General features: G+C 35.2%; 2 protein-coding genes across 19 annotated transcripts in view; one reads left to right on the top strand and one right to left on the bottom strand.

The window, feature by feature from the left end:
- The window catches only part of LOC123560794 (beta-galactosidase-1-like protein 2), a 61,063-nt gene extending 58,918 nt beyond the window's left edge, over positions 1 to 2,145 (bottom strand). Inside the window, exon 1 of the mRNA XM_053552873.1 lies at positions 1,968 to 2,145. The gene's annotated coding sequence lies outside the window, so the exon portion shown is untranslated. The remainder of the gene's footprint in view (positions 1 to 1,967) is intronic.
- An 8,861-nt stretch (positions 2,146 to 11,006) lies between these two features.
- LOC123561834 (rho guanine nucleotide exchange factor 12-like) overlaps positions 11,007 to 27,465 on the top strand; it is a 148,675-nt gene continuing 132,216 nt past the window's right edge. For 12 of the 18 annotated variants that reach the window (XM_053552866.1, XM_053552862.1, XM_053552859.1 and 9 more), the window contains exons 1-4: positions 17,639 to 18,094; positions 21,045 to 21,196; positions 25,007 to 25,080; positions 25,416 to 25,523. In XM_053552866.1, coding sequence (XP_053408841.1) covers positions 21,063 to 21,196; positions 25,007 to 25,080; positions 25,416 to 25,523 — 316 coding nt within the window. In that variant the 5' untranslated portion in view covers positions 17,639 to 18,094; positions 21,045 to 21,062. Of the gene's footprint in view, positions 11,368 to 17,637; positions 18,095 to 18,740; positions 18,756 to 21,044; positions 21,197 to 25,006; positions 25,081 to 25,415; positions 25,524 to 27,465 lie in introns of those variants that run through there. The other 6 variants (XM_053552854.1, XM_053552868.1, XM_053552867.1 and 3 more) reach the window with 4 other exon arrangements.

Raw genomic sequence — 27,465 nt, 5'->3', positions numbered from 1 at the left:
ATTTTTAGTTTCCGCGATTATCAGCTTCAGTAGCCGTTTCCATGGTTACGGCACACCGCTAAATTTCTACGACCCCATTTAAAACCTCCATTTGTTGCCGAACTGTATTCTTATATAGGTAAAAAAGTTTTGTATGTTGAGTAAATTAAAATCCTTACGGAGGGCCCGTACACACGAAACCTTCTTCAGATATTATGCCCAGTCTCAGCTGAGTTTGATAATGAAACGGTATTTGTCATTTATATCTAAACAGCATGTTTAAAAGTAAATTTTACATTAATAACTATTTTCAAGTGACTATTCAGTACTGATAGTTAGTCTTACTTGGAATTTAACCTTGAAGTTTTAGTAAAATTGATATTAAAATTTCAAACTCAAACTCAGCTGAGACCGAAAAATGTTTTGTGAACACGGGGCAAAGCCCCTTGTTCACAAAACATTTTCAGTCTCAGCTGAGTTTGATAATGAAACTTTATTTGTCATTTATATCAACATAGCATGTTTAAAACAAAATTTTAAGCTAATAACTCTTTTCAAGTGGCTATTCAGTATTGATGGTCAGTCTCAGTTGGAATTTAACCTTGAAGTTTTAATTAAATTGATATTAAAATTTCCAACTCAAACTCAGCTTAGTCCGAAAAATGTTTTGTGAACACGGGGCCTGGTCCCATGTTCGCAAACTGACATATTTCGGTCTCAGCTGAGTTTGAGTTTTAAATTTTAATTTCAATTTTACTAAAACTTCAAGGTTAAATTTCAACTGAGACTGATCATCAATACTGAATAGTCATTTGAAAATAGTTATTAACTTAAAATTTAGTTTTAAACATGCTATTTAGATATAAATGACAAATAAAGTTTCGTTATCAAACTCAGCTAAGACTGAATATGTCCTAGATATTCTGTTAACTATCCCTTGAATAGTTTTGGAGTAAAGTTGCTGAGAAACTGAGAAACTGAGATGACCAAAGAAAAAGGGAAACAATTCAAAACGTTTTCAAGTTAGAGTAATATTATTGTACTCTTCACTCCCACTAAGTGGTCGTTTTCATTGTATGATCAGTTTTGAAATTATGAGCCGTTCAAAAAGGATATCAGGGAATCATAGGGAGAGAGATATTCTAGCATAAAACTGCTGTTCTTGTCACTTTTCGGCGGTGTTTTAACAAGAGAGAAAACGTGTGTTAACAGAGAGATTCTCGCGCTCACGTGCTGTTATAACACCTTTTTATATATGCGCGTTCCATGGCAAAGCGTAAACGTATTACGGCCCCAAAACGGATAATTCAAATGGAAATGACGTCAACGTAAAAAAACAACTTATATATTCCCGCGCATTTCATGGAAATTTAATGACGTTGAGGCAGAATGTATTCATTTATTAGTTTTTTTTTCCGCGTTTTATGCTAGAATAGCGTTAACGCATGTTCATTTCGTGTTATAACATCTTCAGAATCCCTCGGGATACGTTGGTACCCTCGCCCTACGGGCTCGTGCACCAACCAATCCCTCGGGATTCTGCAGATGTTATAACACGAAAAAACATGCGTTATCCCTACAATTTAAAAAGTATGAGTTACGACTCTTGTACACGTCACTCGCTTGAGTTTTAACAAAATCCCTTCAGAACTCTTTAGACTAACAAGAGAGTCGAATGAGCAAACTATGTTTACTCGTGCACATTGTATATTTAACTTTTTGAATGAGCATTACAAACAATAATACCAAGTAACGTACTAATAGACCGGTAGATATTTTACAGCATCATGATGGTATGGCGGGTAGCATGATACTTCGCAAATCGGCGTTATTTTCATCCAAGTTAACATTGTATATTATTGAGCAATAGTATTAACTACAGTTGTAACACTCGGCATTCAAAAGAGCATGTTTCAAATTACTTTAACATTCTTAAGCAATAAAACGTGTGTAAAATAGCGCACAAAATTTTTAAAAAAAGTTCTTACATTATCCAAATAGAAAACGAATGTGCATGTATCCGAAACAAAGTATACGTCTCAGAAATTAACCTTTCGGTTGTCTTTTAAAAATCACACAACATATATCACTGATCTTCAGTTCATCTTCATGCAACTTTCACTCCTAAACACATGTCGCTTACAAATCTTTTCAATTAAAATCGCAGCAATACATGTTCGACGATTTTGTATGACAAGAAGCACAACGTGTTGCCGTAACACAAGGTGTTACCTAGGATACAGCTGAGTGCTTTGACGCCTTAGAATAGACGAACGTCATTGACTAGTCACGTTCTTTTATATACTTCGACAGCAACAAATCGCATAGCATAAAAAATAACTGACGAACCACAGGCATGAATTATACAATATACAGACATGTACAGTACAGCGAATATTTTGATCGACTGAACTTATTGTATTTTCAAGGAACAGAAAACAATACTGCTTGGAAGATAACATAATTTCAAGAATTATTAATCTGGTTATGTCATTTCAGAACAAAACAGTTCGTGTCTAGTATGTTTTTCTAGTTTTACGGTGTCCCGATAGAGCCATCGTACTGTTGCACTGTCAACTCCGCTACACTCAATATAAAGATAATTTGAACTCTAATTTCCTTCTAAAATATTTAGATAAATACCACAGTTTTATTCCTAGTTTTGAAAGTCAGATGTTTTCTTCTCTACTACCATGCTGTACTATCTACTCTGAGTTCATATCGTCTTTATATTGAAATGAACACAGAGACAGTAGAATTCAAACTTGTCGACAACAGTGTTGATAGTGTCGCTCGAGAAAGAATTGTATGAATTGATTCTAAAATCCAACTCGCGGTTTCAAACAAGAACATTTTCAAAGACAAAATGTACATAAAGAAAAAAATAAGTCCCGACAAATCGCAACGCCCCGAACATCTTTTGGTAATTGTGAACAAAAGGAACAATCCTGCTAACGTATACTGATGTCTGACCCGTGTATTCAAATGATGATTTTCAGTTTTCATCAGTGCGTATAGAGCAGAAGAGCCCCATCCTTGGCAGTAATGCTAACAGCTTAGACCTTGCAGTAGGCCAAGGTTCAGGGTGACAAACCGCCATCCTGACCCTACAGGGAATTTTCCACATAATGTATTTTTGAAAACCAATTGTCTGTGAAGCATATTCTTGTTTTCTGTCGTCTGCACATTGGGGAGTTACGGAAATTGCACACTGGGGCGTTACGGAAGTTGCACTTTGGGGTGTTACGGAAATACAACTGTTACAATACGTTACTTACAAAAGATTGATAAAACTGAAACAGATTTTATCATTATTGGTGACATAAATTGTAAACATTTCATCATAACTGAATTAGCTGGCCTACCAGCTATATATTGGCGTATACAATGTAACCCAAAATACGAATATTAAACAAATCTCAGTTTCTTAGTTAAAACATTCCCTGTCCCATGATCATGGTTTCGGTTAAAAATTTGATAAAAAGATGTTTTCATTTTTTCGCACTGGGAGTTAAAAGCATAACACATACAGAGAAGAATACCAACTTCTAATGTTTGTTGTTAAGTTTCAACTCATCATTTAAGAATGTTAGAATGCTTGGTTTTCTGACATTTCTTTTTTATTATGGGATTAAATAAAGTGGTATTTTAACAGTGTTAAGAACAATACTGAATTCAACTGGACTTGTACACTAGGCGAATGCTGAATCTAAGTATGGGTTATTACTGCAGTGTACGAGTCCAACTGAATTCAGTACTGTACTCAACACTGTTAGATTACCTCTTTATTTCATGATCTTGTGATAAAAAAAATGAAATGACGAAAAAAAAAATCACAAATTGTAATACACATTACTCATATAAGTATACATTATTAAGTTAAGTACTTCTGTTAATTTTCCAACATTTAGATTCTACTCCCAGTGCTAAAAAGGAAAAGAACTTTTCATAAACTTTTTAACTGAAACCATAATCATCGAATCTACGAAATTGAGAGTTTCGTTCAAAAATAAGAATAAGTGTTTATTTTACTGCTGCTGCTATGTACATAGGAAGTAATTCCAAATGTCTCTTTATAATGAATTGGAAGAGTTGTCCCGCCCAATATGAAAAATATGCAGTCCAGTTGGTGTTGTTGGACTCAAGTTTGTTTTTGTTGCAAGCTTATTTATAGTCGACACCGGTAACCCGTATGGGCGGCTCCCCCAGAAGGCTGACAGTAATGTTACTTTGAGGATAGTGCAAGACAGAGCTCCTATTCTAGAAGATTCCCTTGTTCTTTAGCGTGCCAGGTGCAAATCACCCATACACGATACTCTAGACTAGCTCCTAGACTATGATACATCTTTTTACATTTTTATGATTGAATGTAGTGAACTGAGCCAGTCTATATCCTATGTCCAATATCAATTTCAACATTAGTCCTGTGCGAAAATCTCTAAAATAGACTGACTTTTGTCTCTATGAAATTGAATTTGTCAAAAAAGGGAAAAATATAGAAATATAGTTATTATCAGTCTAGTGGCTAGTCTAACGAGACTCTTAATGTTAGTAATTTTTAGTTGGAGGAGCGGGGGCTCGAACTCACGGTCCCTAGTTTCGTAGTCAGACAGTTTTATCACTGGACCACTGTGTCCGTTCTTTTAGACTGAAGATTTCGGGTGTTGCTATTATATACTTAAGAAATTGTGAATGCAATACAAAACTGCATGTAGCATAAGTTTGAAAATTTTGTGACCTGTCCACCTGTTTATCTAAATTAAGTGTTCCTTCATTAAACTTTAATATATACACATTTTCTATTGACCAAACAACTCATTATAACACGATACAGGCGAGGAGATTTGCCAAGACAATAACTTCTTAATAGAATGCATGTCCCTTTAATTTGTTGAAAGTTTTACACATCTGAGACATATCTAAAATTTTATCTTTATTTTCGATTCGTCCCCAACATGATATTTAATGCCATCATTTCGTCAATTTCTGCCTTCTGTTTTCCATATAAAATGTGTAAAAATCTCATACACGCGTTTCTTAAAAGCATTTTTTTTTTGTATAAAGCCATTGATATGAGAGCTTAGATGCAAGTAATTTCCTACTCTCATTGAATTTATCTTTCGAAAGATATTTATTTCATTTTTATGAAATAAAAATTTGATTCGTTCTCAGACGGTTTATTTCCACTAATTTGGAAGAAAAATTAACTTCAGCGCGAAGTTGTTGTTGTAGTGACATATGCAGACGATATTATTATGCCGCTTGAACATGCGGTATTGTGATCAAAAGGTTAAAGTAATGATTTAATCAGTTAAGTTAATTTGTGTTTGAATGTTTTATTCGTGTAGGTTTTATGTAATGTAATTTTCTTCGCGAGTAATTCATTTTGTGTTAATATCACAAATTAACAACATATGAAATTCAATTAAATATTGCAATGAATATTTCGGTTCTGAAAAGAAAGAGATGCCCATTTCTTCTTATGTTGTTGTTCTCATCTTATTTCATATACATTTAAATATCAGTGTCAATTATGCCAATTTTTCCAATTAAACATTAAAAGAGAAAGCTTTTCTATCGGCCCTTGGATCACAAATGCAAACTGTCGGTATTTTTTCTACTCGGTTACAGTACAAAAAGGTAAAACAGACAGAAGTCCTTCAGTTGTGTCATCAAATAGCACATGCCTATGTTAAATGGCGTCTTCGTTGCGACCACATTCTTATATTGAATATGTTTTAGCAATGTAAATAAAGTATGAACAATAGGGCAAAGCCCTATTTTAGATTTCCTACAATTTAAGTATAGCTGTTGTCTCCCCTGATATCGATTTTCTGCAATATCGGTCATGAGGTCAATTCTTCCTCATGTTTGTCTCTTATCCTGTTACATCGCGTTTTTAAGTTGTTTTTTTTTAAGTCCACTGGAATTGAACCGTTTTAAGATTTGTCTCTTATCCTGTTAAATCGCGTTTTTAAGTAGTTTTTTTTATGTCCACTTGAACTGAACCGTTTTTAGATTTGTCTCTTCAAATCCTGTTATATTGGGCCATTAGTGGTGTTTCTTTTGTTGCTCTGACTTCTGCGTTGTTTAGGTTATGCAATGCACTATCCCGATTTCCCCTTGACAAGTATATTTTAGTATTTTGTTTTTGTTTATAATATGTCGTAAGTACAATATATATAGTTATATGATATGCATGTCGCGCTTGTTGCTGTTACGTGTATTAGGGATTCGCCTGGCGAGAATTACTTTTCGACAAAGCTGGTGACAAGGGTAAGGTTTGCAGTACCACCAACTGCTTAAAACGCTTACGTGTTGTTTCACTGACAGTAACCCGTTTTATTCATTTATATTTTTTGTTTTATCCTCGGTGTTTGTATGTTTTACCCTTTGTATGTTTTTGTATTATCACATGATACAGGCAGAATACCCTTCCGATGATCTACGGAGTGAGCTGCCCGGCCGCCTTCAGCGCGATAGTTTCTAAATTCAGTAGGTACCGCGATAGTATATACTCTGAACAAACTAGTTATACCTCCATTTGCAGTTTTGCAAATGTCTTAAAAGTCACTTAGATTTAGTATACTTTTAGAACAAAAAATATACATGAAATATTGTAACTAATATAAAATCAAAAGAATACACTCTGGTCACTTAAGTATAGTCTGTATCTCTGACAACTGCGTCAGAGAATCGACTCTTTGGCTCAGTGGTTAGAGCATTGGACTAACAGCCGAGCGACCTGGGTTCGAATCCTGCCGCAGGCATCTGTGATCTGCCGTCGTAAAATGCTATGCTCTTTGACTTGTTGTAGCAAAAATTCGATGGGGGCTCCTCCGGGATCTGAACCCGGGACCTCTCGCACCACCAGCGAGAATCATATCCCTGGGTGGTGTTTTAGAAAATTTATAAAAATACAGAAGTTAACATGTAAATGTTTTATTAGAAAATGGTTATATTATTTTTTCTTTTGAATATTACTTTTTTCGGCGAACGCCGTCTAAATTCGTTTTCGTTACCTATGCCACGTGACTTCAGTTTGCAAATCAAACTGCTTGATAACGCATTATAGATAATTTATCAAAATGGAAGATTTATGCAACACTCTGCCTGATTGGACGAGAGTGTCAATTTCTTTCACTCTGTTGATTGTGCTACGCTGAGTGAAATGTAGACAAAGCGTTTATACTAAACGACGCTGTTCACAGTTTTAAAGCTAACTTTGGCTCAGTATATTTATCAAGAATATTGATATATCTCAAAATGATAAGTAAGTTTAATAAATATGATAAAAACCTGTTCAAATACCAACATATATCAAATTAAAGAAAGAGCTGAATACGGTCTGCGTATCACATGAATAAGGGTGTGATAAGAGTCTTTTATGTAGAGAAGTGCTTTTTAAAAGATTTTCCTTGTTACAATTGTCGTCTGTATATGAAAAGGTTTCTTGCTTTTGTGACTTATTCAGATTGCATATTAAAATGAGTATTTGTTTGCTTTGATATATTTGTTTTAAATTATTTAACTGATTTATTAGTATAATATATGAATATTTTTCTTTAGTATGGTATGCAAATATTGAACTCAGTTGAAATCTGTTTTATTATATATATACTATATAATGACTGAATTTCATTACACTGAAATGAAGGTACGCTGCATACAGTTTATCTATGTGATATGACTACGGTCAAACTTTGCTTATGAAACAGAAATATTGAAATAATTACAATTGTATGCTTTGCTTGACCTTCACTTTTTTATAGGTGTGACGTCATTGTCCAAAGATTCATGAATAGCGAATAAGCATTTGTTAAAGCGGGATCAGATGGCCTAATTTAGAAATAAATAAAAATAATAAATAAAAAAATCCTTTAATTGATTTTTTCTCATGTATTCTAATCAAACTTGTTTTTTAGCATCTTTATTAGGCCCGCAGCCAACTTTGTTCAGCTGGGACATTTGATCCCTTGTAGGGGCTGCTAGACCTAAAACTAGAAATGCCTTTATACAACGTCTCATGAACAGCTTGGTGGATCTTTGTCATACTTGGTCTGGAGCATCATTATAAGGTCATCTTCCAAATTTATTTATATAGGAACTTGGGCCCTATTAGGGACCACTATAGCTAAAAGTAAATATGCCTTTCTTCGCATTAACCACTAAAATGTAATGGATTTTTATCAAACTCGATGTGTAACAATATCGTAAGGTCTCCTGCTATTTTGTTACAAATGGGGATAGGGACCAATTTAGCTAAAAATATAAACACGTTTAATGACATCTTCTCATGAACCGCTTCATGAATCTTCATCAAACTACTGCTGTAATTATTCGTCTAAGGATAAACGAAACAAAATTGCAACCCTACGAAACCTTTGCGAAAAATTAAAAGAGAACCATTTAAATTGTTAAAGTGCGGTGTTTAGTTTTGCAATTTGAAAAATGTTAGATGAAAGATGAATGTTAGATGAAAAATTCTTAAACTTCTTTCCTTATTACAATTCGCCGACCATCATTTTTAAAGATATTTCTTGTTTGTTTTGTTATCATTTTCTTTCCAGCGTAACTTGAAATTTTAGACATTCTAGCATAAAACTACAGAGCTGTGATCAACGTGTGTTAAGAGAGATTCTTGTGCCGATGCGCTGAAATTTACCTTTCTACATATGGACATCTGTGGTAAAGCACAATTCAAAAGCAAATGGTGTCCAGTTGATCAAACAGCGTTGACATTCCCGCGCATTTCATAATTATTGATGACGTTCACGCACATGTTTTTCTAATTGTAGGTTTTAAAGACCCATTCTAACATAAAACTGCGGTTTGTCGTTTTCAGGGTAGGGTACGTGCGTTTTAACAGGATAGTACAGGTAACGTGATGCCAACGCTCACGCGCTGGTAACACGCCTTTTAACAAAAGTGCATTCCGTGGGAAAGCGTTAACGTATTGATACGACCCATAACGGGTAAGTCAGAAGGAAATGACGTCGTGTTTATTTAATGACGTTGATGGATAGCGTATTCATTTTTTATCTTTTTACATTTTTACGCTAGAATAGCGTTCATGCATGTTTGTGTAATAAAATCTGCAGAAACCCTCTGGATTCGTTGGTACCCTCGTTCTACATGACTATGTGACCAACTAATCCTTCAGGATTCAGCAGATAGGCTTGAAGTCCTTGATAAAAGCAACGTTTCCAGGCTAAAATTCTGTAAAAATTATGTCCCTTTTTTAAATTGTACAAATTGTCACCCTCAAAGACCTTTACAATTCATAATTTATAAATAATATTGAAAAAGTGTAAACTCCACAGGTCGTTCAACAATGAAAAAAATGAAAATGTGGCAGGCTCGGTTTGGTTGAGCCCGCTGATGGATGTTTGTGGAAATTCATGTAGATTGTTTTGTTCATATCCTACCATCGTCCATCGCCTGATAGTAGGGTTCTTCTTCTTTCAGTATTGTACTGACACCTACTGGCGTATCCTCGTACAAGCGCATGGCGGTGCAAGAAAAGTCTGTATAATGTGGTTTAAAAAAAAACAAAAAAAACAAAACAAACTTCTATATACAGTGCAATTAAAAAACGTCCACGGTGCACTATCGGAGGCTGACTGCCAGCACATCCCTCTTGAAGCTGTTCCTCGGTGACGGTTATGTAGTCCACTGGTGGGTGAGGGCTTTGTCCCATGTCAGGGATGGTTGCCGCGTCTTCATCTTTATTGAAGACGGAGGAAAACTGCTCTTTGAGGATGTTGGCCTTGGTTGCGCTGCCTGAATATGTGATGCCGGTCTTCGCCTTTACGGGTGCTACACCGTGGTTGTCGATGTTTCTTTTTTTTACTTTTAATAAACCACTAGAAACGTTTCGGATTTGAAGTAGAGTCAGGACTGATGATGTTGGTCATGTAGTCATTGTAAGCAGACTTACAGGATTCTTTGGAGAGCTTCTTAAGTTGTTCATAGCGCTTTATGTCTTTTAGCTTCCTTGATTTTCTGGCTTTAGCGAATGATCTCTTTTCCCTGCGACTCAGTTGTTTGACCTCTCTGTTGATCCAAGGCTGACTAAATCTGGAACTGGTCATCTTGGATGGGACGCAGGCATCAAGGATGTTGAGGAGGATTTAATTGCTTGATGTCTTCCCACATTGTGTTCTGCTGCTGATCCTGACCAATGGCCTAAAAACTGCTATAAAACTACATGTAAATAAGAAACTGAATTTGCAAAACCAGCACAAAAGTGCGTCAGGAAAGAAAAATAGTCTTAAGAAATCAAACATCCCCTCAAATTAGATTTGTGAAGAACTGATCAGCAACTATCTCACAGAGAGTTAACTTGAATACAGTATAGTCTAGCGGCATACTAACTAGCTGACAGAAGCATGTAGCATAGAGATGTAGAGGAATGTGTGCATCTTCCCACGGCGTGTAGTTGGGTACAGCGATAGAATACCCAGGCCCTGGTAGCCAATTGCAGGATAGTGGGATGGTAGGATAACAATAATGGTAGGATAGCGATGGAATGGAACCTGGGGCCTCCGTTTCTGTATGGGCGTCTTAAAAGTAGCCCTCTCTACGAATGTCTCCATTAGTAATAAAAGCAGAGTTTTAGTAATTCAATATGTTGATTTTTATGGAATTCTGTTTTGTTCATGTCCTACCATCGTCCATCGCTTAATAATTGCTACCATACTATCATGTTATCGCTATCCTTAACACTCTACCATGCTGTAGTGATAAAACTTAGGCTTATCATTTTCGTTTTCGACATATCATCTTTTTTATCCAATCACTAACCGCGTACCCGTATCCTCGGTACTCAGAAAGTAGTACATGTCAGTGTGCTATTACTCCGCAAAATAATACCGGTTTATTTTAGCAATTTCTATCCGATGTCACTGTTTAATAATAAAAGTAAGAAAGGTTATTAAAAAAAAACGGTGACATAATTTTAAAAATTATGTAACAAATGCTATAACTTCAAAATTGATGAATTGATAATTGACGTTTACTTTTAGATTTGGAGACGTTGTTCGGTCAAATATGTCTGAGATTTGTCTAAACGAAGAAGCCCGAAGTAAAATGTAAATAGCACGGACTGAGTAAATACCCTGTTAAAATGCAACCCTGACGTAAATAAAATGGAAAGATAAGAAGTTAATAAATCAGATTGAATATTATCAGGCTGCTATTTCTTAACCTAAACTTGTATTTGACTCTGTAAATAATAAATTTGACCTGTGAAATTTTTCCGAGAATAATATGCAAGAACAGCGGTTCTGTTGACTGAAGTGTAATGAGTAGTGCATAACAGCTGTCTTAGTGAAAATACCGAAGTACAGTTGTAGTTGTCCATGCAGAGATGCCACTCTCGGAAAGGTGAGTTCCTGTTTACCTGCTGTCATGTTTCACTTCCTGTTTGATTTGGCCATGAATGTCATTATTATGTTATTGTAACCTCGTTTGTTGCTCATGTATATATGAACATTTCCAAGAAACCTTATAGCAATAAACATTAACTATCGGCTATATCGTGAGGCCAGGGTTCGGCATTCACCGTTGGGTGGTGGTGCACCAGTTCTGCCACGCATTTTTATCGATTGTGCTACCAACTGTAATGCGAGCCATGTGCAGTATTATAAATTGCCATTAAAGTATTTGACAAAGTAAGGAAATAAACATTATTTCTAATCTTATAGTCACTTGATTCTTGAATTTTTAAGCGGTACAAAATTGATTTTATCTGCTATTATGAATAATCAAATCTCTTAGCAGGTCAGAGAGATAGCCTGTTTGTACCAGGCTGGTCCAACTGACCCATAATACAGTGTTCATGAAAGACCACAGTCGGTCTGGTAAACATGATTTTTTTACAGGACTGGATAATATTTTACCAGATCGAATTCTTTTTAATAGATTTGTAGTGTTCTGCCAAGGCCGCGATATCGCGAGGATCTCACGTAAAGATTGTCACGCTAAAATTCGTCTAGAAACGTCAGTTGTTGCATTACGAAAATTTTGGGGATGAATTTGAAGGTGGGAAGACCGGAACCAAGTACGAATCGTTCATATATTTCTTCCGCATCCGAATAGAAGAGTTTCCTGCAAAAATGTCACTTTGACCCACCAGCGAAGAAACAATGAACAATTTTAAGCTATGTTTCTGTATCAACAGACAAGAAAACTCCACCCACTGTCTCAGCAGGTGAAATTGAAAATGAGTCTGTTGACTGCCTTATTGTCTCCAAAACTGAAAATACATCACAAAATCAAACCACAAAGGGTGTAGAAAATACATAAGAAGCCAAAAAGAAAAGTGACTCCAAATTTCAGGAGGGTTGATTTAAAGATACCAATGATTGGACTACAATAAAGACTTCAGTTGTAGTGATGTTACTGATTTATTTCAATGACATATGGTCAAAAGTTGTTGTCCCCAAGATTTTGAAAATGTCCCCACACTTTTCATACCAAGGGGACAATTGTCCCCACCATTTTTAGCTCATCTGATTCTTTGAAAAAAAAAATGATAAGTTATTGTCATCACTTGATTGGCGTCGGCATTGCCTGGTTAAGTTTTATGTTTAGGTCAGCTTTTCCCCTAAACTATCAAAGCTATTGCTTTAAAACTTGCAACACTTGTTCACCATCAAAAGCTGTACAGCAAGAAACATAACTCCATCCTGCTTTTTGCAAGAATTATGGCCCCTTTCGGACTTGGAAAATATCAGATTTCTTGCTTACGTTTTGCGTTTAGGTCAACTTTTCTCCTTAATGGTCAAAGCTATTGCGTTAAAACTTGGAGCAGTTATTCGCCATCAAAAGCTGACTCTGCACAGCAAGTACCATAACTCTACATTGCTTTTTTGCAAGAATTATGGCCCCTTTTGGACTTAGAAAATCATGGGTATGACAGTATTTCTATTATACGAGACAAAAAAATCAGATGAGCCAGGGATGAGAATCTTCCGCGGACCCATGGAATTTCGGCAATTTTGGGTTGTAGATTTGCTAAGAAGACCATTCGTATTGCGAAGGCAAATGCACGTCAATTTATCCTGGTAAAGTAATAATAGGAAAACGAAAAAGAAATGGACCTGTAAAACTACATGTACATGGATCAAAATTGACAAGCTGGAAATGAGGAATTTGAGCTAAAAGCACCGAGTCCAGTGAAATGAGATAAGAGATTTGTTTTGATTCTTAAGTCTGGGCAACATAAGTTTTCATGCAATCTGAGGCTCTTAAAATGCTTAAAATCCATGAGCTTAAGGGGGCTTTGCCCCCTGTAACCCCACTAGGGCTCTGCCTTGGACCTGCAAGTGGGCCTAACACCACTCTCTTGACCCCCGGTGAAATTTTCAGTGGTTTCAGCTCTCAGCTCAAATAATCACCAAACTTGCTGACAATGTTTGTGGGCATGACATCTCAGCCAAGTTCGATAACCAACCAAATCTCCCCAGGCATTCTTGGATTATGGCCCTTGAATTACTCAAAAAACTGCAATTTTAGGCTTGTCTGCTCTTTAGTCGAACAGTTTTCATCCGATCTTCACCAAACTTGCTGACAAAGTTTGCGGGCATAATATCTCGGCCAAGATCGATAAGCAGCCAAATAGCTCCAGGCACTCTTGTAATAAGCCCCTTGAATAATGCCAAGTTCGATGATGGGCGTGTTTTGTGACAGTCTGGCACTCTTGTTTGTATTTTTGAAATAGTGTATGTTAAAACTGAAATATTGATGAACTGAATAGCAATTAATCCACAATTTGTCAACAAAAAATCAGAGGTAACGGTATCTAATTTAAAATCTTGAAATTGAGATACTGAGTTTCAACCATATTTTAAAATGAAATCTTAAATGTTTATTTTGGTGCTATTTCCCGATAGTTTTATTCATTACTCTTCCTAACACTAACAAGACCTGTCCCCCACCATTTCTCCTGAAGCTAAAAAGACATCACAATTTGTGTTTCTTAAAACATTGAAAAAAGAGTAAAAAACTTCTTAAATTACATTTCAGTTCGCTTCAACAGAAATTCTGCACCAGTATTTATGCACAGTGCAAAAGTATAAAGTATAAAACTTGATCAAAACATTGTCCTAATAGGAAGGGGCAATTAGTGAATTTCAATTACTTAAAGAAAAAATTGTCCTTCAACCCATATGAAGACCCTGGCCTTGACTCTTCTACCTTTCCAAGAATTTATGTTTCCTGAATGCTTTTTGTCAAATTTTTCTTGCAACATGCCTTCCAAATTTTCTGGCTAGAACCCTGGTAAGCAGACATTATAGAACTTTATAATTGAGCCGTGCCATGGGAAAACCAACATAGTGGCTTTGCGACCAGCATGGATCCAGACCAGCCTGCGCATCTGCACAGTCTGGTCAGGATCCATGCTGTTCGCTAACAGTTTCTCTAATAGCAATAGGCTTTGAAAGAGAACAGCATGTATCCTGACCAGACTGCGCGGATGCTCAGGCTGGTCTGGATCCATGCTGGTCGCAAAGCCATTATGTTGGTTTTCTCGTGGCACGGCTCATATAGTGTTAGGTAAGTTTGAAAGAACAGTACATGTCACATCTATTAGCGACTGGTTTCAGAATTTTAGTTAAGAGGGTGAGTGGAGGGCTCAGTTTCTGGCGGGGTCCAGGGATGTGTGTTGTCAGGAAATTTTTGGCAAGTACAAACTCAAATGGTACAAATTTATGTTTACTTGACATACTTTTAATATGAATATTTGATATAGTATCATCTTTTAAATTTGCTACTTTTCAAAAATGAAGTTTGTCCAAGTTATTAAATAGGGTTTTAATTTGGCTGTCTTCTACATATTCCAACCACTTTAGCAATTACAATTATTAGAGGTAATGCGTGTGTAAAGTTTTAATAACAAGTCAATTTTTTTGTACTAAAATGATTGATGTCATACTCATAGTTGAGGCTATGAAAAATATATACTTTGCAGTGGGTCAAAGGGACAGTAATTATAAAAGCCTTTCCAGCTCAAATGTTTTGAAAATATTTTGACCTATGATCCTCAAACTTGGCTTGCCCCTGGGCAAGAAATGACTCCTGCAGAATTTTAAAATACTGGGTCATAGGTCAGTGGCACCGTGAAGCACTTCACCATTTTCAGGTTTCTTAGTCAAAGGTCATGGTCACTGACAGACTTAAGTGGTCAGATGGAAAATCCTTCACTCCAGATACTGAATCCCTTAAGTGTTTTAGACAATACCATCAGCTTTACAGCTGACTTTGGGTGCATATTGCTCCACCCACTGGTGCAAGTGTTATTTATTTAATTATACAGTAATTAAAATTTCAAGAAACATGGAAGGCAAAATCAAATGACATCATTTAAATGTATTTCTGGCACAGTTTGTCTGCTCTTGTGAATATCCATGACAGTATCATATTTAAATGGTTGGAATGTAAATATTCCGATTTCTCCTGTTATTTAGAGGAGATGAATAACATGGCAACATTTTTTTAAATTTCAATTTGTGCATGTCTGATACTGCCACTGCTAAAGCAACTCTGTGGGAAATTTTCAACAATATTTTAGCAGTTGTCTCCCTTCTTTTACTAAATGTGGTTATATCTATTTAATTTATGGTTCTTTGTACATAGCTGTCATTTACTGCTTCAGAACATGCCAGTCTAAACATAGAAAATTTTTTCTTAACAAAATGTGATCTCTGAGTCTAATTATTATTTTTTCAGTGTAATAATCATCAATACAGTCGATATATAATTATGATTGTCATTTTAATTACTCATCATTGAAACAATCATAACATTCGTCATTGTAACAATTCTCATTAAAATGATTATAATAATCATCATCATTTTTCAGTTCACAGAGGGTAAATCATTTATCATCTCAAAAGCTGGTTCCCATGACTGTGACTTTAGTTCCTTCTCTGAAAGTCTGAAGCTGGGAAGCAGCAGTAAAAGGGAAAATGGTGAAATTTGATATGTGAACATGTGTTTATGTAGGGATCTTACTAGTGAAGTGTCTGTAGGAGATTGAAAGATTCAGTGATTTAAAGTGCTTGAATATGGATTAAAAGTTTACCTGATTATTTGGAATAAGTTCAATTTAAAGTGTAAATTATAACTATGGTGACAGAAGAATAAACTAGTGTTTTTAATGGCCTTGAAAGATTTTAGGATAGAAAAATGTGTGCAGTTCTATGTCAGTTACTGAGGTGTTTTAACTTTAGTGTTCCAGAATGCCAAGTAATTATCCTGGTGTTTTTGTAGCTATGTAGTGCAAAATATAGACTGTGTGTGTGTGTTTATGTTAATGAACAAACATGTTAGAAATGTTTAATAATAGTCTAGTAATTAATGTAATTAATGAGATATTAATGTAGATGTGTGCTGTATGGAAAGTTTCTTTTGTTCACATAATGTTGGACTGTTCCAAAAATAAATGTTTATTGAAGGTGTTGTGTGTGTGTGTGTGTGAACAGATAAAAGTTGGTGAGGTTTGGATGCAATAGTTTTGCACATTTTTGAGCATTCATTATTTCTACATGTTCCAACATGATTAAGCAATGTTCAAAACCTAAATTAATTAAGATCATACGTCTCCAAAAAAAAACCACTTAGCCAAATCAGCAGAATTAATTATTGTTTTTAGCTAAACTGAGTACAAAGTGCTCAAGATGAGCTGTTGTGATCGCCCAGTGTCTGTTGTCTTCCTTGTTGTTGTCTGCCTTCAACAGTTTGGCCCAATTTTGATGAAACTTGGTGAAATGTTACTCTCAAAAAAATATCTTGTCGATTTGTTACTGGGTCATCAGAGGTTAAAATCATAGAAAAATGTTTTTAATTTTTGGAGGCCACAAATTCTATTTGATCTTCATAAATTTTTGTCAGAATGTTTGTATGCAGGTTAAAAACTTTATGACCTAGTTTTGAAAAGTGGGGTAAAAGAACTAGGTCATTCTTAGGTTTTATCATAGAACCATTGTGAACATTTCACATTTGATTTGTTTTCAAATGGTTCTATTTGACTGTGCTTTGGAGCCTGTTTGAAATTGCTGTCCAGATTACAATATATTACTTAATTTACAGAAATGTTCCTTGGGTGAACTTTATCAGGGATGTCTGTCACATGGCCACAATTTACTGGGCCTTTACAGTGATGCATGTATTTATAGGTTGGACTTAGAAAACCCATCTTTTTTGCAGTTGAATTTTACTGGATTGCTTAGATCTAGGGTGACCCACTACTGAAATAATTGAATCATGATAATTTGTTAAAAAAGCATAGCATTGTGCTGTGAAAATCTGGTGAGCGAACTAGGGCCATCATGGCCCTCTTCTTTAAAGTAAAAATATGGATTTTTATGTTTCAATATATTGATGCAGAGCTTAGATAATGATATCGATAAAAGTTTTTTTTTGGCATATATGAAAAGTGGTAATATCTTAAGATGTGACTTAATGTATTGGGAGTTAATCAAGCTAATGTTTACACATACTACAAAAATGTATTTAAACAGAAACATTAATACATTATAAGGTCACAACTTAAATGAGTCTTTTCCCCTTTAGGCTGTAGACTGCGTTACAACCTTATCCGTTCAGTTTAAGTGGTAGTTATCTTGCAGGGAAAGGATGTCAAATAAATACACAGTCTATCAACTTATTGAAAGGGAAATGTGTGGACATTTATCAGTGTATTGTGATTAAACTGTTCGGAACAAAATCGAAGTTGGAATACAATTTTTAGAACTACAAAGAATAATCTAGAGAGAAGTGCTAAAAATGAAATTCTAGTTGCGAAAAATGGTGGATTTGTGATACAGGAAATTATATTGTTGTATTCAGTCATTTATGATTGTCATTAAAGTTGACATAGTTTGTTATACTCACTGGCTACTTGGATACATAGTAATGATGGAGTTTTAATGATATGCCAAAGGTCAATGTCTGCGATACTGTTATAAACAAAAGACAAATTCGCATAGAGAATTAAGTTGTTAATATACATGACTTACCAATAATACTATGTACTTGATGAAAACATCAGTGTGAATCAAATGGTTTCCTTTCATTTTTCATGAAAACAAACTTTTGAAAATGGCTGGTAGGTCCAGTGTTACAATTGTTTTTGATGAATCGTTAACCTCTTCCTGACATAAGTATTTCTATAAATAGAGTGTCTGATGTTATTAATGTAACGTAGTGTATGATACATGCAATTTCCTTATCGGTGATATGCTGTATCAGTTTGGCTGCAGTTTCCTAATTAATTTAGGTTGATATATTATGAGCAGTAATTGGCTAGGAGTCTATTTTCAGTTTTGGTCCATTTAGAAAGTGTCTACCTATTATCTAGAGTGCGCCCCCTGTTTGGAGACTGGTACATGAAGTTTTGTTTTTGCGGAGTCACTGTACCATGTTCCAGTTCAGTCATTCGTTTGATTGAAATGTTTGTTATAAATTATGTGCATGTTTGTTGATGTGTACTGCTTAATTGTTATGTGTAAGAATCAGTGAAGCTCATCGCAAGAGCATATTTTGAAATGCTTGTGAATAAACGTTTGATGACAGGATTTGGATAAAATTTGTTAATGTGTCCTGGTTGCTTCATTTACATATGGAAATTTTGTGACAACTTTCTTTTGATTGTCATATCAAATGTTGATCGGATTAGTTATTGACAATTTCTTGTAGGATAAATAGTGTTATAAATAACCTCGTGCGATAGAGCTCATTTCAAGTGGCTGTATTGTTGACTCAGTCAAGTCAGTATAGTATGTTAAAATTTCTTGTTAGAGAGGAAATTGAGGCTTGATATATGTAAACTGTACGTTAAGGATGTTTATCGGAACTTCTATTGCAATCGAAATGAAACTTTAGTTTTGATTGCAGTTTACCTTAAAATGATAATCACCAGTATATTTTAATACTGCCAGGTCTTTGTTTCATTAATTTCTTCGCCTGTGCCAGCCCAGTTAATACAGTAAGAACATTCTCATTCATCAGATGTTCGACATGGTACCCGAGACAAACCATGGTAAACATCTGGTATGCGAGAATGTGAAAAGGACGTGAAGAGGTTAAGAAACCATGCCCATGCAAGGCACAATTTCATAATAATTTCGCTTATTTATTCTGATCAATCTTTCTTGGCTCTGATTATCTAGTGTTTTGAGAAGAAAAGGGACATAATTATACAAAATTTGAATTGCCTCAGGAGTTATCTCCTGTAAACAAAAACAGGGACTGAATACAGACTACCCACCTGGATTCTTTTGAACGATTGGAAAGGTGGATCAGTGTTCATGTTGCTTAGAACTTCTACCTGGTAGCCAGTATAATCTGTAGGGAATGTCTAGAAATGTACTGACTGGTTGTTTACTTCGGGGAAATTATTTGTTTCTCTGTTCAACATGACAGTATCACTGACGTTAACATTATCATTCCAGGTAACGTCATTGTCTTGTTTACCTGGGATGTTTCTTTAATTGTTTAATATTCTTAGCAATGCAAGAAGCCTGTGGTAAGTTTCCTTTCGGAATGATATTGGTGCCTTACAGTGGGGTAGGAGGCAATATATTGTTGTGTGACCCTGTTTTTGTTTGAGATACATTGTTTAGAAAATATCATGTCAGATCTAGAAATTTGTCTTGAATTATGTGCTTCCATTTAGTAAATATGTTTGACCATCATTTAATATAAGAAAATGGCAGTATAATCAACTTGCTGATGGTGGCCATTATGTGGTAAAAGTAGAGGTAGAAGTAAAAGTAGAAATGTATTGCAGCATAGAACCATGTGATCACCAGCTTGAAGGTGAAGGTCATAGTTGGTCACTTACCTTAGTGTAAGTTTTTGTATGACCTATTCATTGCTGGGAATATAACAGAAAATACTACTTGAAAACTGTAATACAAATCTGGGCAGTGTCTAATAGTGTCCAATTCAGTGCTAAATGTAATGCATGGAGTGCGCCCCAATTTATTGCTAGCTAGACTGCTTTTTCAAAGGTCAAGGTCACACTAAGAGCTAGGTCAAAGATTTATGTCATTTTTATTGTCCAATCTGTATCGATCTCCGTTATACATGGATGTATACTCAAATAACTTGGCATAAACATTCACTTTTAACAAGGTGACATGTGCTTTGCAAGACAGACCTTTATATCATAGGTCATGATCACACGTCGTCGAGGGTTCAAAAATTTTACACCAATTTTTGTTTTCGTCTGAAAATTGTACATATTGGTATTCCAAAATAACCATGTGCAAAGAACGCCAGAAATATAGCAAGACATTCTGATTTTATTGTCTTAAGAAAACGTAGCAGGACACGTGTCTAGTCTTTTGGATGTCTCCTATTGTCATTAATCTCTGCTTTTTGGAAAAAATGAAAACTTGTTTACTGTCACAAACTTGTACAGAATGTATATTTTCTGTTTCTGTTTGCTCTGGCATAAACTTCGATATACTCCTGCAAGTAACATTATTTATTATGTTATTTGCTCTAGATCTTTTAATTTCGACAACATTGATACCAGCAGGTTGGCTTGTTTCTCGCCAAAAACATGTCATTTATGTGAGCAGTTCCTTCTAGTAGGTATTTTGTAATGTAGACATCTCTTGTTTGCTAAGTATAGTGCAGAATATATAGACATTTGTCTTAATCTCTGTTTTTGTTAGTATTTAGGTGACTTAATAATTTTCATACTCTTGAACCAGGATACTGTGGTGCGTTTTTTGTGTGTTGTACATTGGTGTTGCATTTTGAATTAATAATGTAGACAGTGTTGTTTTCGCTCTAAGATCAAATATTAGAATATTAGAAGCGAAGAAAATTTAATAAGCTGTGTAAAGTATTGAATACATTTGTGTTAGTGTGTCAAAATCATAGAATAAAATAAGAAATAGTGGTAGTATTGAAACAGGAGATTTTTTTTGTGTGTGTCTTAAATTTAATTTGTGAAAAAGTGTTTTAAGTGTTTCTGGAGGGGAAAAAAGTGAAAGGGGGAGGAGTGTTATTAAGTGTATTCGTATTTTTGTTTTGTGTTGAAGGAATAACGAGAAGGAGTTATGCCTCTGAAGAAGTGGCGCTCAATGGATATATTTAACTTTTCTCCGAGAGAGAATCCTATTATGGAAAGTATAAGTAATAAATTTGCGGAGATATCACAATCACATGCTGGCACATTACTGAGAAATCGAAGGTGAGCAGTCTGTCTTTATCATTCCTCTATGAAAAACTTCTTTCATGATTTATGTTACGTAAGTTTTTTTGGTAGTATCTATAGTCTGTGTGTTTTTACCAGGTTCAATAAACTCAGATGTTCTGGTTTTCTACCTGTCAGTTACTGATACAGGCACTGGAGGAGACGGGACTTTGTCCATTGAAACAACAGAAATAGCTGATCTTGAGTATTATTGAAATTGACACAAGTTGTCAGTCAAACCAGTAATTGACAACAGATGTTTATCAAACTTTTCATAATGAAACTGATAATGCAGCCCTATATGCTTTATAGAATGTGATGAAGCAGTTAGTTACAAAATTACTGCCTTAATGGGGAGAACACAGATCTAGGTATTGTGGGGTCTTTGGTTTGATTCACAGGAGAGTTATAATTTTTTTATGCTCTCTGTGACAATTTGATAAAGTCATTGTGTCTGAAATCATTTGTCCACCACCGTTGATTCATGTTGAGAAGTTGGCAGTTACTTGCAGAGAACAGGTTTGTACTGGTGCACAGATTCCTGGCACACAGTGGTTAGGTTCACTGCCCGCCATTGCATAACTGAAGTACTGGTAAATAGACCTTAAACCAAAACAAACAAACAACAAAGTTTAATAGCATCAGTCACTTTGAGAATACAAAGTTAAATTTGTAACACCAACCACTTTGAGAATAGAAACTTTAATAACATTATTAAAGTCGCTTTGAGAGTAAAAGGTTTAATAACCTCAGTCACTTGAGAATAGAAACTTTAAAAACATAAGTCAATTTGAGAGTACAAAGTATTACAACATCAGTTACTTCGAGAATAGAAACTTTAATAACTTATGTCACTTTGAGTGTTCAAATTTTAATAACATTACAGGTTACAAGTTACTTCCGGAATAGAAACTTTAATAATTTTAGTTACTTTGAGAGTACAAAGTTAAATAACATCTTATAGGTCACTTTGAGAGTGCAGTTTAATAACATCTGTAACTTTGAGAGTATAAAGTTTAATAGCATCAGTCCCTTTGTGAATAGATTCTGAAACTTAAATATATTTGTAAAATAACTTTGGTAACACTTAGTATAAATTTAAAAATGCCTGTCACTTTCAGAATATAAAAAAATGAGCTGAAACATCAAGACATTGAATTATATCAATCAGAGCAAAAATTTAGATAACTTGGGTGTGATCATTAATGTGTGATCATATAACATGCTTATTGTTGACAAATTTTTTATGTCTTTTGTCTCCACTTGCAGTGCAGTCTCATTAACTTGAAATGACAACAAGGATGAAGACATTTTTAAAGACTTTTTTAATGAAACTGCAAAGTCATTTTGCATTAATATTGCTGCAAAGACAGATGTATTTAATTGTGTACTTTCATTTGAACATCATCTTTTATTTGCACATCAGTTAACCATATTTATGTAATATACAGAACAGGGTTTATGATGAATGGGACTTAATAGTTTGGAAATTAAGGCATTAATGTTTTGAATATTATTATAAAGAAATAGTTTTTTTTTTCCTTATAAAACAATGACTAGTTTTTCCCCTTATAAAACAGTGACTGTGTACAATTATTTTGTTTTATTGTTAAAGATCAAATATGTTGATATTGCTATTGATAAAAGTTATTTGGAGACACAAGTATTATTTCATTGTTTACTTATTTAAGTTACGTTAATTTGCAGTGTTAACTAGAGCAAAAACTTTGTTTTATTAAAGCCCATCTGCATAACTTTGTCAGTCACAATTTATGCAAATTAGGCTATTTATAATTCAGTTTCTGCCATCCAAATGTTTGCACACTAATATATTAAAATATTTGCTGTAACATTAAATGATATATTGCTGTAACATTAAATGATAGTACAGTCACAGGAAGCAGTTTGCGACATTTTATGTTCTGTTCTGTTGCGATCCCGCAGATGTTAAGAATATCATTGGTGTTGTATGTCTTAAAATATTTTAGGTGGAATTGGTTTAATCCTTACCATGCTAAATTTCTCTAATTAACTTGTTTATCTTCTGATTTGGACAGTACCATTTACTGTTAAAAGGGGTGCTTATCAAAAAGATACTGGCTGAATAGCAAACAGTGCAGATCATGATCAGACTGCATGGATGTGCAGACTGATCATGATCTACACTGGTCGCAAAGGCCAAACCAATCGTGTCCAGCGTGGAAAGGGTTTAACTGGTCAGATTATCACCCTTGATGTGTAGATGTTGATTTACACACCAGTAACATTGGCAGGAAAGATTAATGCCCCCCTCCACTACTCCACCCTTCTTAAAGAATTCTAAATTATTTTACTTAGCATGAGGTAAAGCAAGGTACAGGTTATTTATACTAAGACATAGTGTCTTATTTATTGTACATAGATTGTTATGTTTTGCTGCTTTGTACCAAGGCAAAAAAATTAAGGGTGAAAATAATTTCAGAATAATTTATATCATTAGTATACTTACAAGCTGCTATTGAAGATAGTTTAGATTTATAGCCTTCAATTATTCAAGATAGATTGTTAAAATATCTTTAACTAAAATTATGCATATATACTATTGGCTATCCATATTTTTTTTTTATGATACAAAATGAAAACATGATCTCATTTCCAATAATATTTTAATCAAGCAGCAGACAGAATGTGTTACTTTGTCAGTGAGTCAGACAGTCTTGTCGTGCCAACGTGGAACTATTGGTGTGTCTATCAATACAGCAGATTTTGTTAATATGAGAACTGAGTAATAACCTACTTGTAATGAACATGTACATTTGAGCCGTGCCATGGGAAAACCAACATAGTGGCTTTGCGACCAGCATGGATCCAGACCAGCCTGCGCATCCGCGCAGTCTGGTCAGGCTCCATGCTGTTCGCTTTTAAAGCCTACTGCAATTAGAGAAACCGTTAGCGAACAGCATGGATCCTGACCAGACTGCGCGGATGCGCAGGCTGGTCTTGATCCATGCTGGTCGCAAAGCCACTATGTTGGTTTTCCCATGGCACGGCTCATTTTATGTATGTATATAGATATGTATATTGACCTAAATACTAGTACTGTAGTGTATGTAGAATGAGTAATTTCTATAATTAAAACATGAGTCACAAGCACTTACAGTGCAGATATGCTATGCTGTAAAATAATATCAGTGAACAATTTAATTGATCGATATCATCATGATTATCATCACTAACGCCATCAGTTATTATTATTTATTAATATCATTATTTACTACCATCATCATTCATCATCAACATCACCACTGCCACCATCATCATCAACATAATCACTGAAACTATCATCATCACCAACACCATGATCATCACTACCACCATCATCACCATCATCATCAACATAATCATTACCACTATCATCATCAACATCATGATCACCACCATCAACATCATAATCCTGAATGTCATCATCTTTGCCATCATCATCTTGAAGATCATCATATTTTAATATTCCAGTCTTTTAAAAACTATAATACTAAATTTAAACACTTAAATTCTGCCAAGGTCTATGGAATGGATACATACAGCTTGCAAAAATGAAGTGATTAGAAGTTTATATTAATTGGTACAGTGTTTTAGGTTTAGTCGCATATTTCCTCTGTTACAGAAATCGGACTCGTGCATTCGCGTTAGGCATCTTGTTTGCTTTTTTCTCATTAAAAGACTGTGTGACTTAATAATAAGTTTACTTATTTAATTGCAATCAGGTTGGAATTTTAAAGTGCTCAAACACTAAACAATTAAAGTGGTATTATAACACGTATATTTCAGGCTGGGCAGCCTTGGCAGTGTGAAGAGTACAGATGACCAGTCACCAAAGAAAGATGAACAGACTGACAGCCCTAGTAAGTTCTTGCGGTCAATCTCATTTACCTAGATGTGTTATCTGAATGGTCAAGTTGTACTTAGTTGTCCTCAGTTTGGTACTTTGATGATTAATTTATCAGACTCAGTACTAAAGTCTTAGGGGACTGTTGAAGACTTGAGACCGATTAAGCCCAACCTGGTTATTGTCGTATGCATACCCACCGCACAAGATACAAAATTTGTACTCATTTCAGCCCTAGTTGTTAAACAATATTTTATAAGAAAAAGTATAGTGTTACAAATTGAAGTCTGTAAGTTTAATTTTCTTCCAGACTCTTGAGATTTATTATTCATGTATGCACTGAAATTTTAGATGCACCATTGCTGCTACAGAGGACTGCCATTATTCAGAAAGATGAAAAAGGGTATGGGTTGACTGTCAGTGGAGACAACCCTGTATATGTAGCTAGTGTCAAAACTGGTAAGTTGTCTCCCTTATCTTTATTGTAAAGCATGTAAAATGAATTTTCTCTGTCAAAGAAGACACAGACTTGGACTAGTTTAAAACCAGACACTGGGGGAAACATTGTTTTTTGCCTGTCCATCTGTCTGTCTGTCTGTTCATCACCACTTCCGATCAATATCTGGAGAACCATTTGACCTTGAACTTTCAAACTTTATAGGGTGATGTGGCTTACGGAGTAGATAGTTGGCCTAATCTTAATGAAACTTGGTCAGAATGTTACCCTTAATAAAATCTTGGACGAGTTTGATATTGGGCCATCTGGGATCAAAAACTAGGTCACCAGGTTAAATCAAAGGAAAAGCTTGTTAACACTCTAGAGGTCACAGTTTTGGCCCAATCTTCATAAAAGTTGGTCAGAATGTTACCTTCAATAAAATCTTGGACGAGTTCGCTATTGGGTCATCTGGGGTCAAAAACTAGGTCACCAGGTCAAATCAAAGGAAAAACTTGCTAACATTGTAGAGGCCACATTTATGACCATATCTTAATGAATCTTGGTCAGAATGTTAATCTTGATGATCTATAGGTCAGATTCAAATCTTGGTCGGGTAGGGTGAAAAACTAGGTCACTAGGTCAAATCAAAGGAAAAACTTGTTAATACTCTAGAAGCCACATTTATGACTGTATCTTTATGAAACTTAGTCAGAATGTTAATCTTGATGATCTTTAGGTCAAGTTCAAGTCTGTGTCATGTGGGTTCAAAAACTAGGTCACCAGGTCAAATCAAAGGAAAAACTTGTTAACACTCCAGAGGCCACATTTATGACCATATCTTAATGAATCTTGGTCAGAATGTTAATCTTGATGATCTATAGGTCAGATTCAAATCTTGGTCAGGTAGGGTGAAAAACTAGGTCACTAGGTAAAATCAAAGGAAAAGCTTGTTAACACTCTAGAAGCCACATTTATGACTGTATCTTTATGAAACTTAGTCAGAATGTTAATCTTGATGATCTTTAGGTCAAGTTCAAGTCTGGGTCATATGGGTTCAAAAACTAGGTCACCAGGTCAAATCAAAGTCACTAGGTCAAATCAAAGGAAAAGCATGTTAACACTCTAGAGATCACATTTATGACTGTATCTTCGTGAAACTTAGTCAGAATGTCAATCTTGATGATCTTTAGATCATGTTCGGATCTGGGTCATTTGGGGTCAAAAATTACGTCACTGGGTCAAATCAAAGGAAAAGCTAGTTGACACTCCTGAGGCCACATTTATGACCATATCTTAATGGAACTTGCTCAGTAGGTAGAGCGTCGGTCTATGGATTGCGGGGTCGTGAGTTCGATCCTGGGGCTGGGTGTATGTTCTCCGTGACTATTTGATAAACGACATTGTGTCTGAAATCATTAGTCCTCCACCTCTGATTTATGTGGGGAAGTTGGCAGTTACTTGTGGAGAACAGGTTTGTACTGGTACAGAATCCAGGAACACTGGTTAGGTTAACTGTCCGCCGTTACATGACTGAAATACCGTTGAAAAACAGCGTTAAACCCAAAAACAAACAAAACTTAATGGAACTTGGTCAGAATGTTAATCTTGATGATCTTTAGGTCAAATTCAAATCTAGGCCAGGTGAGGTCAAAAACTAGGTCACTAGGTAAAATCAAAGGAAAAATCTTGTTAACACTCTAGAGGCCACATTTATGACTGTATCTTCATGAAACTTAGTCAAAATGTTAATCTTGATGATCTTTATGTCAGGTTCGAATCTGGGTCATGTGGGGTTAAAAACTAGGTCACTGGGTCAAATCAAAGAAAAGCTAGTTAACACTCCTGAGGCCACATTTATGACCATATCTTAATGAAACTTTGTCAGAATGTTAATCTATATGATCTTTAGGTCAGTAGGTCAGGTGAGCGATACAGGGCCCTTATGGCCCCCTTGTTTTGATC

This window comes from Mercenaria mercenaria, chromosome 10 (assembly GCF_021730395.1).
Source record: "Mercenaria mercenaria strain notata chromosome 10, MADL_Memer_1, whole genome shotgun sequence".
Classification (NCBI taxonomy): domain Eukaryota; kingdom Metazoa; phylum Mollusca; class Bivalvia; order Venerida; family Veneridae; genus Mercenaria; species Mercenaria mercenaria.
The sequence above is the reverse complement of the archived record's forward strand: the minus strand, read 5'-3'. Positions and strand labels throughout refer to the sequence as shown.